Source organism: Hermetia illucens, chromosome 3 (assembly GCF_905115235.1).
Source record: "Hermetia illucens chromosome 3, iHerIll2.2.curated.20191125, whole genome shotgun sequence".
Classification (NCBI taxonomy): Eukaryota; Metazoa; Arthropoda; class Insecta; order Diptera; family Stratiomyidae; genus Hermetia; species Hermetia illucens.
This window is the reverse complement of record NC_051851.1, coordinates 21,953,037-21,967,005: the sequence shown is the minus strand read 5'-3', so window position 1 is coordinate 21,967,005 and position 13,969 is coordinate 21,953,037. Positions and strand designations below refer to the sequence as shown.

Sequence of the window (13,969 nt, the reverse complement as noted above, 5' to 3'; positions counted from 1 at the left end):
AGCAATTAATTACGCCGTCATGCAGTTATTTCTGCTCTTTTGAATCGCCTAGCGTCAGTTTCTTTGCACCCAAGGATATAAGCTAATATTTCATTGTGAGGTTTTGCTGAAATCTCGTTTCGACCAGTGAGTGTTGATTAAAATCGGTCTAAAGCTCCACTGGAAAGCTCTGGTCCTGCGCAATTATCCCGTCGTTCCTGCCGATTTCGTTGATGATAACATCAGAACAAGGACTCAGTGTATCCCTGATAACGGTCGAGGAAGGAACCATCTTATTCGGGATCTGAAAAATGGCGGGAAACTGAAGTCACGTACTCCTCAGTGATAACTGTCTGGTGCTGTTCGAGATAGTCAAAGCCTTTCTAAGCATTCCGGGAATGTAGCCGCTTGGAACGAAAAAGGATACGTGGTGAAAGAAGTGTTTAATAGGAGAAGCAAAGAGCATTCATGCAGTGGTGTTTAATGTTTTAATTCTGAAGCCTTTCCCAGTGATCTACGTAGGAAGTTCGAATGCATTGGTGTTCGCATAGTTAGTGGGAAAATGTTAAATTCAATTACAGCCGGCCATTGGTTTGCATCGTCCAGTTGAGCCTCTAGGGAATACAACAACACAATGGATATAGCCGAGGATGTTGTGGTTTTTAATTAAAAAATCGGTGAATATTCAATTTTCCCCTTTGATTACAACCATTATTTCATTATGTCCATATTCAAAAGGATTATGCATTTATTTCCAAGTAGAATTCAAATTAATGACAACTCGAGGGATGTTGACTCCTGGCATGCATAAAATGCTAAATATGGGATCGACTGTAATTCAATAAAAGAAAAAATGTTGATTTTAAATAGATTCTTTCTCGAATTATTTTAATAAGAATTACTTTTTTATAGCTTTTTCCGTCATCGATTTTCAAAGGGGTTTTCGCACCACCTACGTCCTTCATTGTATGAGATGATTTTTAAGCTTGACAAGTGACAAGTAACAATTTTACATCCTTATCTCAAGCACCTCATGTAAGTGCATTTTCAAGGACAATGCAATACTCTCCTGGCAAGAAAATTTAACGAACTGAAGTGGACTATCTGCCCCTCGAACCGATTAATTCAATCTGCACCACTTGTAACATCGAGTGGTCTTTAAAATATTGGAAAAGATAGATTTCGTTACCTCAAGCATTTCGAAGATAAATAAAAAATTTGAAGCTCCTGGCTCTCCTCCGTTTTCCTCGTGAATTAAATTTATTCATATTCTTCTAGTAATTGATATTGAATCCTATTAGGCATGGATTGCAAACTTGTAGGACCTCCTCTAAAGTATTGACAATTACGACGTCTCCATTTCATGCCCTGATTATGCTACTGCAATCAAAGAAATTATTCTGACAATTTGTTTACTCTCATTTATTACTTCCTGGCACCCCTCCCCCCTCTTACGACGAAGCAATTTGAATTGAGTGCCGAAGGGCCAAGAAACATTACTTGCCTTTATATTTTAGACATTTCCCCCATATCCGCAGCATGTCAAGATTGAACCATCTTTCTTGAGTTCTGTGAAATGTCATTTTGCGATTCTCATGCCATTATTAATGCCTTGGTAGCCTAGAATGCGTAAAAAATTGACGCGACGAACATCATAAAATTCTCAGGAATTTAATTGAAGGAATGGGGAAAGGACAAATAATTCAAGTACAGAAATTTTATTTATTATTGATTTTTGACTGGGAGGCAGTTAGGCTGGGAAACTTAGTTACATGGAACTCAGAAGTAGCTATTACGCGGCGAATGATTTTTTAAAGAGTAATATATTCTCTCAAGTATCTTTCGTATTTGGAGATGGAGATATTTGTTGGAATTGTAATGATGTATGCACTCTTACTTGCTAAAGCACCCCGCGTTCTATTCTCACCGCATCACCACTGTAGCTAGAAAGCATTACCTCGTGGAGGCTTATTAGTTCTTAGCTGGGGCTGGTTACGATTTTCTCTCTCCTGTGTTCTCTGAAACCCCTTAACCGCAGCGATTAATTTGCAATTTTTTTCTACTTAGTCTGACAATCTCCGAACTTGTTCGGTGCATTGCAGCAAAATTCAGGAAACGGAAAACAATATCCTTAATGTTCTCAACACTCAAGGCAGAAAGATGAATGGCCAAATTGTTTTTGGTATGTCACCCCGTAATTTAGTTGTTCTTGACTTCATTCACTTCACCTCCGAGTGGTATAATATTTCCAACCCCTACTTGGTGACTGGGCTCCTTTAGATTAGATTCGCATCCTCTCCACCGCCGTCAAGAGGTGTTTCACTCTCTGGTTGCTCACAGTTGAACGAAGAGGCGCTGGTTTTGATTCGTCAACATGTTGATGGGTAGCACCCTTGCTAACGTGTATGCTCCCTCTCCAATATGGCCCGCAGGCACTGCATACGTCAGGGTGCGTAAGCTAAAATGAAACTGCCTACTCTTTAGTTAACGGGAAGTGGGCTTTGTTTTTGGCAGTAATATCCTTAAAGTGGTTACAGCAATGAAGAGTCCTTTGTTATTCATACATTCGATCTGCTCCTTGAAGTCTAGCTTTCTGTTGATCATTCCTTCCAAGTATTCATACCTCTTGTTTCCTTCCTTCTATTCTCTATCGGCACTACCTCTGTTTTATGTTTAACAAATTATAGGTCAAGATTTTCCAACCAAAAACTGGTCTCCTATCTCGGGGCACTTTGTCAAGATTGCAATCCGATTATTATATGCAAAACCAATGACCCCTTCGCCGCCGGGGAACTGTAGTTCTTTTTATGGGTAGATGTGGAAATCTTGAAGCAGTGTGTTGGATTCTCACTCACTAAAACACCCCTACTTCCTCGCCCATATCCTCGCGGGACCACCATGAAGTATTACTTCGCAGGGAGGGCTCTGGTTTATACCAGCACAACTAAGTCACGCGTTCGTCGCGCTTTTCGGGCTCCTTAAAGTTCCTGCATCGCAGTTGCTGTTGCATTTATCAGACCCTAATTGGCTGAGGACTTCAGCGTCTCCTCTACGAAATTATGGGGTCGGATAACCGCGTCGAAAGCATCGTTTAACCTCCATCTTTCATTCGCGAATCTTGAACAATGGAACATAACATGCTCCGGATCCTTTCTCCTGTACAGCTCCTCCCTAGTGTCCTTTCGGAAGCTCGCAGTCACTTCGGCCGGATTCACCCTGCTTCTCCGCTAGAGACAATGTGCCTCATTCGCTATAGAATCCAAGGGAATCATCCCCGTGATGCTTCACCAGATACCGTCTTATATGCACTGCAGACCCTCACTACGATTGGCTGGTATGCCGAACTTATCCTTCCCCGCACACACCCAAACAAGAGCCGCGCATAGCAGGATTGATTTCATCACCCCTGCGATAACCAGCCGGTGACTAGATTTAGATTTTGGCCCTTGGAATATTAGGCATCATCCTTGCTAGAGATGAACTAGCCTTTTCTGCCTTTTCGCGAGCGTAGTCTAGGTCCCCATTGAAGCTCAATTTGGCATCGATGATTACCCCCGATATCTAATGATTGATTCTGAAACGACCTCGTGATTATCAACCCAGATTTTGGCAGTGTTGTTTTCCCTGCGAGTAGTAATAAGGACCGCCTCCGTCTTATCTTCCACCAGGTCCAGTTTCTCCATTTGGAACCATGTTTTGATGGTGTGAATATTTTCGCTGCATACAGTTCTACCGCCTGGTGGTGTCTCGCAACTCCTACCGCTGCCAGGTCGTCTGCAAACCCAATCAATGTTTCCTCCTTTGGCACGCGAAGCAGGGGCCCCAGTAGAGAACCTTGGGGAACACCTGTTATCACAACATATTCTTTCGGTTCGTCTTCCGTCTCGTATCAAAGAAATCTCTCCGCGAAGTAACTCTCAATTATCCGAGCTAAGTAACCAAGGAGGAAATGGATGCCGCAATAACCGCAGCTAACAGAGGTCCTGACGATGAGGCCTCGACAAATGATCTTCACAAGCAGCTGAAGAGTGTTATCATTGATACGGCCACAAACAGTTGACCCCAGCCGCAAGAAAAGTCGGAACGGCTGGTTTGACGATGACTCTAAGCTAGCAACGGAACTTAGGAATGCTGCATACCGAGTAATGTTGAATTCTCAAAGAACGCGAGACCTACCAGAAACTATGATTCTGCCAGTCCTTATGTTTTCCTCAGAAACCTGAGTTCTTAGTGAAAAAATGGGAACTCTTGGCCGCGTTCGAAAGAAGAATCTCGCATTTTTTTTGCTAAGAACCCTACCCCCCAACAACTGCGCGCGGATTTCATCAATATCGGTTGTCCTTTTCGACCCTAGATAAGAGAATTAGATAAAGAATTAGGATGCTGTGCTGGAAAATTGAGACCTTTTCGAAAATCTCCCAAACATCGAGTAAGTAAGCAGGTCTATTTTAAGCACCGATAAGTTTTTCACTCGCTAAGTCCGCCAGTGCGTACAGTGCAACTCCAATGAAGAAACAATCTTTCTTAATTATTCGTTGCTGTAGTTGTCACTTTAGAAATGCTCTTTTGCGCGTGTGAGAATACAATTCTCACACGCGTTAACAAAAACCAGGTGATTGAAGGTTTAAAGGTTTAATAATTTAATTAAATTACTTCCACACTCTGGAGAAGTCCGCAGGGGACATGTCCTCTACTTTTGTGGAAAGTCTGCACTCAGTGTATACAACATGATCGACCAGACAAGAGACTGTAGGTACTCCCATATTGAAAGGAACGAGAAACCTGGCATTATGGCCTAATTTTTCTAGGAAAAGAGGTAGAGTGACTCGGCAGAAGGAAACTTCAACCGCAAAGGAGAGCGGACTACAGTCTCAATCCTGCATACCAGAATCCTCTTGAATGTGAAGTGAAGTGAATATGGACGGAACTGGTTCGCAACAAAACTGGACACTCTCATGGTAATATTAACATGACAGCGGGAAGAAGGGGGTGTTTGCTTGAGCCGCAGCCTCATTTCTGACCACTACCTTAAGTGATCAGTTTACCATCCTCCGCAAATGCCTGTGGCAAAAATGCTGGAACCTTTGGACCGAAGCAGCACAGAGCTGTGCTTGACAGAACATTTCGGATATTGGATACAGGGTCCTCAAAGGATGGCAGGGGACATCACTCGCATGCTTGATGAACTAAAACCCCGCATTAATCTCGGTCACTGGAGAATAAAGTTCATGAGAGGATGATCTAACAAAAGGGAAGACATGGTTCAACCTGCCCTTCGAACTGGACCAACAGAGTCTGAAGGTGCTGTTCATTTTTCCCTGAAAAGGTAGACATTCAACCAAATCAGGGAATTGGAAAGCATCATTTTTATTTGGAGGGTGAAAATCAATGATGGTTTTCGACTCATTCATAATCGGTCATGTTACTGAATTTCACTGCTCTTTTCCGTAATGGATCTGGGCTCGGAGGATATTTAACTCGGTGCCAAGGCCAGCGTATAGGAGCTCGCGTTTGGCAAAAAAACAGATCCCACCTGCCAGCAAGTTCTTATACACTTTTACGGAAATTAGTGAAAGAAAGGAAAGCTAGAGGCGTGAACGACACTTTATGAAACCGGACACCGGGATCCAGAGGTGGCGGTGAATCGAACACGGAAGGATGTTTTGCGTGAAGGGACAAGACACTTCGTTGATAAGGACATGGACCCACTGCAGGACTAAATGGGGATCTTCACAGAGAAATCGACCAGAGGATCATGTCTTTGACGGTAAAATATGTGCGAAGCCTAGATGCAAATCGGCCGTGGCATATTCGTCTAACAGTCTTGTGAAACATATAAGAATGCACCTATGTCGAAAAACAATGGCGGAATCAAACTTCGGAATGCCAGCGGAAAGGACGAGGCTCCTCTTTGCTAGTAGCAAGGCTGTCAAAGCTTAAAATGGCATTATTTATTCTGCTTTACGGGGGGCAGAGGGGCTTAAGATCTCTCAGAGAAAAACGCAGGCGAATTCAGTTTACCGGCTTATGGCTCTGAGGGTTTGCAACGCTTTTAGAATCACGTCAGATGAGGCAGTATCGGTGATGGCAGGCATGATCCTTGTTGGCGACACCGAGGTTGAATCAGAACTGGCTCATGGTTTCTACTGCAATTGTAAGAAATACAGAACGAGCTGAGGAAGGAAGTAAGGGAGAGGAAAGCTTAAGGGCGAGAAGAACGAGTGCCTAAAGGAATCTCCATGAGCAGCCCCTGAATTCTTTTGTGATGGCAGGATTTTGGCATACATCGCTTGGTAAAGATTTAGAAACAGCTTCATTTCTTTCACTGCTCTCTCATATTTCGAAATTGCTTGTGAAAATTGGAATATGGAAAGCCTCCTCGACAGGATATTCAACAAACCAAACTAGGCTTTGGATCGAAGGCAGTAAGTGACTTTCAGAGGGTCATGGGAGTGTTCATGAAGCATAACAATAGACGTTAGAGGAATTGAAGGGAATTATGGTGAACGGCATGGAGAGGTGGATGCATGCTGAGAGCATTTTTCTTCCAGTGGATTTCTTTCGGGAGCCTGGATATGCTACCATTGCACAAGGAAACACATGAACGTCAATTAATTCCTTCCCCCTAATTTCATCCTTCGTTGGTTAACTCAATCGGAAATGACCTTTGACGATTGTTACTCCACCGTATATCAACGATTAATTCTTTTCTGAAATGTTCCTTTTGTACCTGGCATTTTTTCAAAAGCGCGAAGCTTATCGTTTGACCTCTTTCAGGTTTTCCTCTGTATTTTTCATCCTCTCTAAATCCTTCCAGGCATATCCATACAATATATTGTGGTATATTCGTCGGAATTTCCCCCAAAGCCAAGCAACATATGTGTGTTGAATTTAAACGTGAAAAGTATTCGAAAATATATGTAGCGTAGGCAAGAGGAGGCATCATGGAGGCCCAATACCGTTTTTCATTTTATAGAGACCATAAAATGTTTAATGTGAGTTTTAAAATTCCCCTGAGCTATGAGATTTCAAGTTCTGTCATTGACTTATGGCCGACCTAGGTGTTCCTTTTAATATCCCTTTCAGCTGGCGGAAAACGAATTGTGTTTAAGAATAATAATGCCGAAATTTTATTCGGTATGCATGAATAAGTGGGGAAGGATGGAGTTTAGTATTTATTAATATTAAATTGGATGTAACGCAGTTTGCGTTTATTAGCACTTTATAACTTCAATTTTTAGGGAGGGTGCAGACCATAAACATTGCTGGTAAAATGTATGTAAATTTGGGTAAGGAGTAGTGAAAGGATTGTAGTTGGTTTGGAATTTCGGTTAATACAGCAGCACCAAATATTCTTAAGATTTAAATACGTTGAATTTAGGAAGGAACATCGCTAAGTTGAACTTTAACTAACATAAAGAAAGATACTTAGTACTTAGGGAAGTCGCATTGCGTCCTAAAGATCGTTTGTGCCTATGACCTAAAGGACATTTGGTATTAAGTATTCTCCTAGGTGCCTCAACCTAGTTTGCACAAATGACGGACACTGAGCCTACTCACAGAATTCCTCCAGATACGAACGCTTGAGGTCACATCCCCCATGAGTACCATGGGCTGTTCCATTCCTTGTAATTTCGCCCAGTAGAGTTCTCTCAGCAGTTCCATTTCCAACTCTATAGAATGGCCCTGGCCCATATAGCGGCGTCCCTTTACCTTTTCTGACTAGGTCGTCCGCTGCCTCATTGCCTCCTAACTCCTGGGAACCCAGATCAATATCTCAAGGCATCACTATACCAGTTTGGAATTCACCTGGTAGGACCTGAATGCCTTAATAGCATCATGGTTGTCGGTTAGAATATCACCGTTCTGCCCCCTACAGTTCTTTTCGAGTGATTTCAGCGCCGATATATCAGTGTACCAGGAAAACAGTTGCTGCTTTAAACCGTATGTCAATGCCACTCTCTTCCTTCGATTTAGGCAGCTTGGCTCTGGCTGATTATCCCGTACATTCAGAAGATCCCCCTACTTATCTGCATTTATATGTACAGATGAAGACAAGTCAATTCCAGAAGGACCTCTAGGGATGCCACTGAGCATTAAACACGAAAACCAGCCTTTGAAGTTTGTTTAACTACCAGTCTGTTGCGCTTTCCGTCCGCCCAAATTTCCATCACATAGGTAATCATTGGCCATGCAGCGTATATCCAGTGCAGCATTTTCGGGTTGCATCCCCGCTTTTCCCTTGCATGTCATCAAAGCCCTTGCGGTTTTTCGAAATATGTTTCCAACATGTATCTAATGGCTTCAGGTGATCAACCTTGCACTTCCTCGTAAACGGTACTATATTGGCCTTGGCTGGATTTAGGCAAAGCCGCACCTTCCTACGCCTATTGCTAGTGATTCGTAGTCCAGTTTGGATTCTATCATATAAGGCATCCTCATACCTCTCGCAGATTAAAACGATGCCATCAAAGTAAATCCGGATCTGTATTTTTGTTAGCTCTCCAAGAACTACATCAATTACCACGCTCCACATTACCCCACCTTGCACACAACTTTGGGCAGTGTTCATGACACTAGAGTTTGTACCTGTCCTCCCTTTTTTTTACCTACTCACTGGCATTCTCCCAATACACAAGGGCTGGATGGTTTACCCCTCGCTTGCAGATCAGGGCATCTCGTGCCTCTGTGTGCGCAATACTTCCTTTTCGTTTGTTTCTATTGCATCCCGTACTACAACCGTCAGCTGATAAAGGCCAAGTTCGGTTTTCTGTCCTACCCGATTACCGTGTCGACACTGACGTACGGGAGTACGCATTAAAACCTTAGTTCTAATATAATCGTCTATGACGTACGAACCGTGTCAGTCATATTGATCTGAAAGGGAACACTCTTGCGCTCTCCATGCTTTTGGTAAATATTCAAAGACTATGCTGCCTCTAAGCGCTATTAGGACAAATCCTAAGATTATGTCTAGGCCTCTCTGCTAAACGTCGCTAGTGTCCTTTTGTACTTTTGCCAGTCCACGGTTTGTTTCGTCCGACTGAAGAGTTTTCGCATCGCCTTCCTCATCCTTGCTAGGTTTCTGTTGCATCGAACTAGGTCCTTTGATGGCTTCACTGACTTAGCCGGAGAGCTGGCCTCATATGCGTCAATAACAACCCTGTTGAGGGCTTTCACCACTATTTTTAGTTTTATTCTGCTCCTGATATCACGGCTCGCCTGTAGATGAGCCACACTGCAGGTAGTCTTGTGTAGGAGTCTCAGTCTGTTCTCATACGAATTGTCCTCAACGTCAAATCTTGTTATTTTGTGATCCAACATAGAGGGCTCATGCGACGCTTTCCAATTCTTTACCAAGCCGCTCATCAGAGTGTACTCTAGAGTTATTTCAAGTACCCTTTGCCTGCTGTTTGTCACGAATATTGGTTATTTATTTCTAACTTATTATTGATAATGAATTCGAGAAGGTAATAACCTCTCCAATTGATGTCGCTGCCCCCCAGATCTCACGGTGGACGGTGGTATCGCAACCGAAGAGAAATGGTAACATCTTTCACTCGCAGAACTTTGTCAATCTTACGACTAATTGCAAGGAGATCCTGGGTAGTATCTTGGTACCACCTCGCCTCTTTAATTCGTGTTATCCTTGGAACTTGTCCTTACAATTACTGCATATGCACTTTTTGCATGGTGCAGGTTTACCTGGGCTACTTTAGTTCCGGCTGTTTGATTCATTCTTCTCCAATGTCGGAGTATCTTCCGACATGGCACTCCACGCTATCCCATTTGGGCCCTTCGGGGTTTAGGTCTAGGTTCTTCTGTTCTTCTTCTATGGGCAAGAGGTCCACTTCCCAAGTTGGTCCTGCCCTTCCAGCCTCGATCTCATCCGCGATTGTTTGGGGTCCCCGAAGGACTTTCCAGCCGATGTGTCCTCCGAAGTATCTTTCCTTAGTATCTCCCTGCGCACATGCGGAGGTATGCTACTAAATCTATAACTTATGAGACTAAACGTCGCAGTTGCCACCAAGGATCGGTCATCTATCGCGATCGTGGGGAGTATATCTTCGCCCTCCTCCTTCTAAAAACTCTCCTTAGCCGTATACGGAGAGCCATGTTTTGAGTGATGAAGAGACGCAGGAGGTTCGCCGCCTCAATCGCTGTGGTTTTGGAAAGGTAGTATGCAACCGTAGGCGCCCCAGGTTCATCATCCCCCCCCCCCATATCGACAGTTTCGTACCCTCCTCTTCTGGCAATTTGGGGACTATAGTCTTATGGTAGTCCATCGTGTCCTCTGTCGTCTAAGACGTGGTCGAAAGCTTCCGTCGATGAGGTTTTTGATGATTGCTTGCTCCTCACGAATAAGTATTTGCTCTGGAAAAACTTGCAACAGTATGGCTAGTCTAATGCTCTTTACCGCATTGCCATAGCTAACGGTTTTTAGCTTCACCCCTGACAACCTGACCGGTATTTCACTCCTCTTAGGCTCGGGTTTGGGTTTCTTAAGAGCATTCCCCTCTTCTGGACTGATCTCTACTGCACCAGCCTTTCCTTTTTTGTGTTTATTTGGTGACTTATTATCATTAGCGAACGAAAAACAGAGTAAACTCCCGTTACTTATTGTCCTTAGTAGGCGGAGAAAGCAAATACCTTAACCTATGCTTAATACTACTACAAGATGACAAGTTTACGGGACCAAGCTGTTGTGTATTATAACTTCGACAAAATCTAGGAATCAAGGAATGTAAATAGATTTTGAGCTCTGCGAAGGGCATATTGAAAATATCTGCGTTACGAGTATTATAAGACGCAGGACGGCAGGCAATGTCGCTAGAGGCAGAGCAATCCATCAGACCCAAGGAAAGTTTAAAAAATGTACCTATATCCAGATAGGTTTTACGTTGCTGTAGGAAGCGCAGATTCAGAAAGTAAAATTTTTAAAATTTCTAATATTATAAGGCATGTCGGTTAAGAGTGAGAAAAGGAAGTGGGTGAGGATTTAAGCGAGTAGCACATAGAGTGACACTGCGGAATGGTAGGTGATGCGAGCCAGACTACATCCTCCAGCGGGAGGAAAACGAGGGAGGAGGGGGAACATTCACTAAATAAAAGTAGCGACAGAGTAAATCGCAAGCTGTTTGGGGGGACTAAACAGAAAAGCCAGAGAATTTCATGGAAGAAGGAGATAGCTGGGCGCGACAGCGGAAATTGCGAATAAAGGACCAGAAAGGTTTAAGGTTTCCGCGCTCCAGTAAGTCTTCAGCACTGGCCAGATATTCCTTTCTGGACTTAAACATTAAGGACTTAACCGAGGAATGGAGAGTTTTGAAAATAACGAAGTCTGTAAAGGGCGGCATAGGTGTTCATGAAAGTGAATGAAGGAAGGGAAAAGTGGATGGAGTTGTTGGGGAGGAAGGGGAGGCCGGAAGTGGTAGGCCAAAAGATCATAGGAAGGTTAAAGCCGCCACACAGGATGAATGAAAGAGAGGTGAACAAAATTGCTAGGACTTTTGATAATCTGTGGCATAAATTTCCGAAGAGGGGCTGAGGCAGCGAAAATATACACAGAATACTTAAAGGGGTAAATGTATTGCAGAATATCTTGTACGGTGACAAAATCGTAGTCTGAGGAGAAGAGGAAAAGATGGTTTCCGCACGGAAAGTGACTTAACAACTATTAGGTGACTTGCCAAGCGCAGCACAGTCTCTGTCACAACGAAATTGGAATCTAAAATCCTGTCATCCACCTGGGAGCCCTCAAGTTTGGGAAACCCTTTCTTCAACGGAAAGGGAGGAAGGGAGTTGTTAGTTCCGATCCATCAACGCTTTTCAGCATCTCTCTGACAATGTTGTCTGGAGAGAGCCCCCCTGTGTCTGCATGAAGCTGCTGACGAAAGCCGTCCACCTTTCACAATAGAAAAAGGTGTGCTCGGCGTCATCCGCTAATCCATTGCAGAATACACAATCAGGAGGTCGCACCTTCCCAATTCTGTGCAGGTAAGACTGAAAACCTACATGCCCTCTTAGAAGTTGGGTAAGGAAGTAATCAATCTCATCGTGCGTTCATCACTGAATTTACGACGGTGCCAGTTACGACGCTGTCACCCTCCGAAGTGCCCTCCAGTGCGACTCTGCCTGCTCCAAGAGTTTCGACGAACTTCCCGATTTTCACCCTCGCGACATTCCACAGGCAGGGTGAGCTCCGCGTTTTTGCTTGCGGGCAAGTAGCGTCAACCACTTCGAACGAGATGTACTGGTGGTCACTTGCCTAGAAGTCTTCCAGGCCTTGCCACCCATCTACCGATGATGCCGGAGATTCCTTCATAGTCTGGGCGCCGAAACGTTGACGTAGATCCAGTTTTTAAAATGACGAGCCCGGTTTTCGCCACCATTTCCAAAACCTGTTTCCCTCTGGAATCCGGCTGAAGGATGCCCCATTCAGGGGTTCTAGCTCCGTGCCCGAAATGACTTCCTTCAGAACATCAGGCCGGCCCCGAAAGTCCTGTATCTATCATTCAACGTCAGGTAAACGCTAGAAAGCGTTATCCCTAAACACCGAATGCAGACAAACCCATTCCCTAGGCCTTCGACAAGAGCACAAGGTCGAACGTCGTCTCGAACGCAGATTGCAGCGGTGCCCGATAAGTCGAGATGCCATGACGCCGGGTCCTTGTTTCGGTATTGCTCCCCGATTAGCACTAGGTCAGCATTTACCTTCGCAGCGAACTGCACTAGCAGCTTGCGAGTGGTTGCACTCCGGTGCATAGTAATTCGTGAGCTAGCTCTTGCCAGTTTCGCCCTGAAGATTGGAAACCGTTCTGTTCGTAGTCCAGACACATGTAGCACTTGTTGGGGACTATCTGCATTCGTACCCTGCATACTGCCCATCAAATTTTGATTTCACCGGTGCTAGTAGTAGTTTCCTCGCATATTGCTCAGGGGCTTCCACGGCGAGCTTTTGCCCTCGAGCATTTACAGAGGTGATACCTATTCGAGTATTGGTTACCTCTGGACATCCACGCTTTATGACCTCCTCCATTTCGACCGTTTCTATGAGGCAGCCAAGATCCCGGATTTCAAGAGAGCACATGGGCTCCAGGCTGAAAACAAGAACCTTTTCCCCCAATAACCCCTTCACCGCTTCGCAGAATGTACTCTTGCTAGTGGTCTTCGGGCCCAGTTCGATGAGGACCCCGCCACCCCTCGTTCTCCGTATGGAAGACACCTCTGCTCCGTTGTCTTCGGGTTTCATACTGTAGCGGATTTCACTAAGGACTTCCACAAATGTCTTGTCTTCCGTCGGCTTAATGAACAGAACCGTCGATCTATTCGTTCTTCATTTCCTCGTCTTTTCTGGCTTTTTGTTTGAGCCTCCTTGCAATAGGCCAACAGGCGGCATAGTCAGTTGTTTCTGTTTATCCTTTTTCACCTTCTTTTTTGAGCCCTGGAAACTACTTTGATAAAGTCTGCTTCAGGCACATCGTCCTCTTTCCGCTTTTTCCCGAGCTCGCTTTAAAGTGGGTTATCTACGGTCTGTTTGGCGCAAGCTGCGTTCTCTGTGGGGAGTGAGGCTGTTTCTAATTTCCGCTATTCATTACTTTCGCCTGTAGAAGGGAATGCGATCCAATAGTTCCTCCAGTTCCATCAGTCGATTTTTGATGCCTCTGGAGGAACGTTGCCAACCGCATAGGCTTCAACGCTGCTGCGCATTTCCTGATAAGCCTTTCCTCTTCGGCTCTAGGTCGACTGCATTTCCACTCGGTTCGTGTCCGAATCCACTGGACTTGCAATTCTGACTGGGCCTTTTTCCAGAACAGGGGCAAACTAGGATATTGGAGTTGTCTTCCTCGCACCGTCAGCCGCGCTACTTGATAAGTCTTCCTCTTTATTTGGGCATCCCGTGTCACATCAGGTACGTCAGCCCTCATCACTTCTTTCGCTGATGCTGCGGTCGACGACGCATTTTTGCGCTGCGCTCAGGCGCACTCAG

The 13,969-nt window shown here is 44.6% G+C and overlaps 1 protein-coding gene across 6 annotated transcripts in view; it reads left to right on the top strand.

Moving 5' to 3' along the window:
* The first annotated feature begins 269 nt into the window (after positions 1-269).
* LOC119651229 (peripheral plasma membrane protein CASK) overlaps positions 270-13,969 on the top strand; it is a 352,186-nt gene continuing 338,486 nt past the window's right edge. For 2 of the 6 annotated variants that reach the window (XM_038054702.1, XM_038054700.1), the window contains exon 1: positions 270-656. In XM_038054702.1, coding sequence (XP_037910630.1) covers positions 630-656 — 27 coding nt within the window. In that variant the 5' untranslated portion in view covers positions 270-629. The remainder of the gene's footprint in view (positions 657-13,969) is intronic. The other 4 variants (XM_038054703.1, XM_038054701.1, XM_038054705.1 and 1 more) reach the window with 2 other exon arrangements.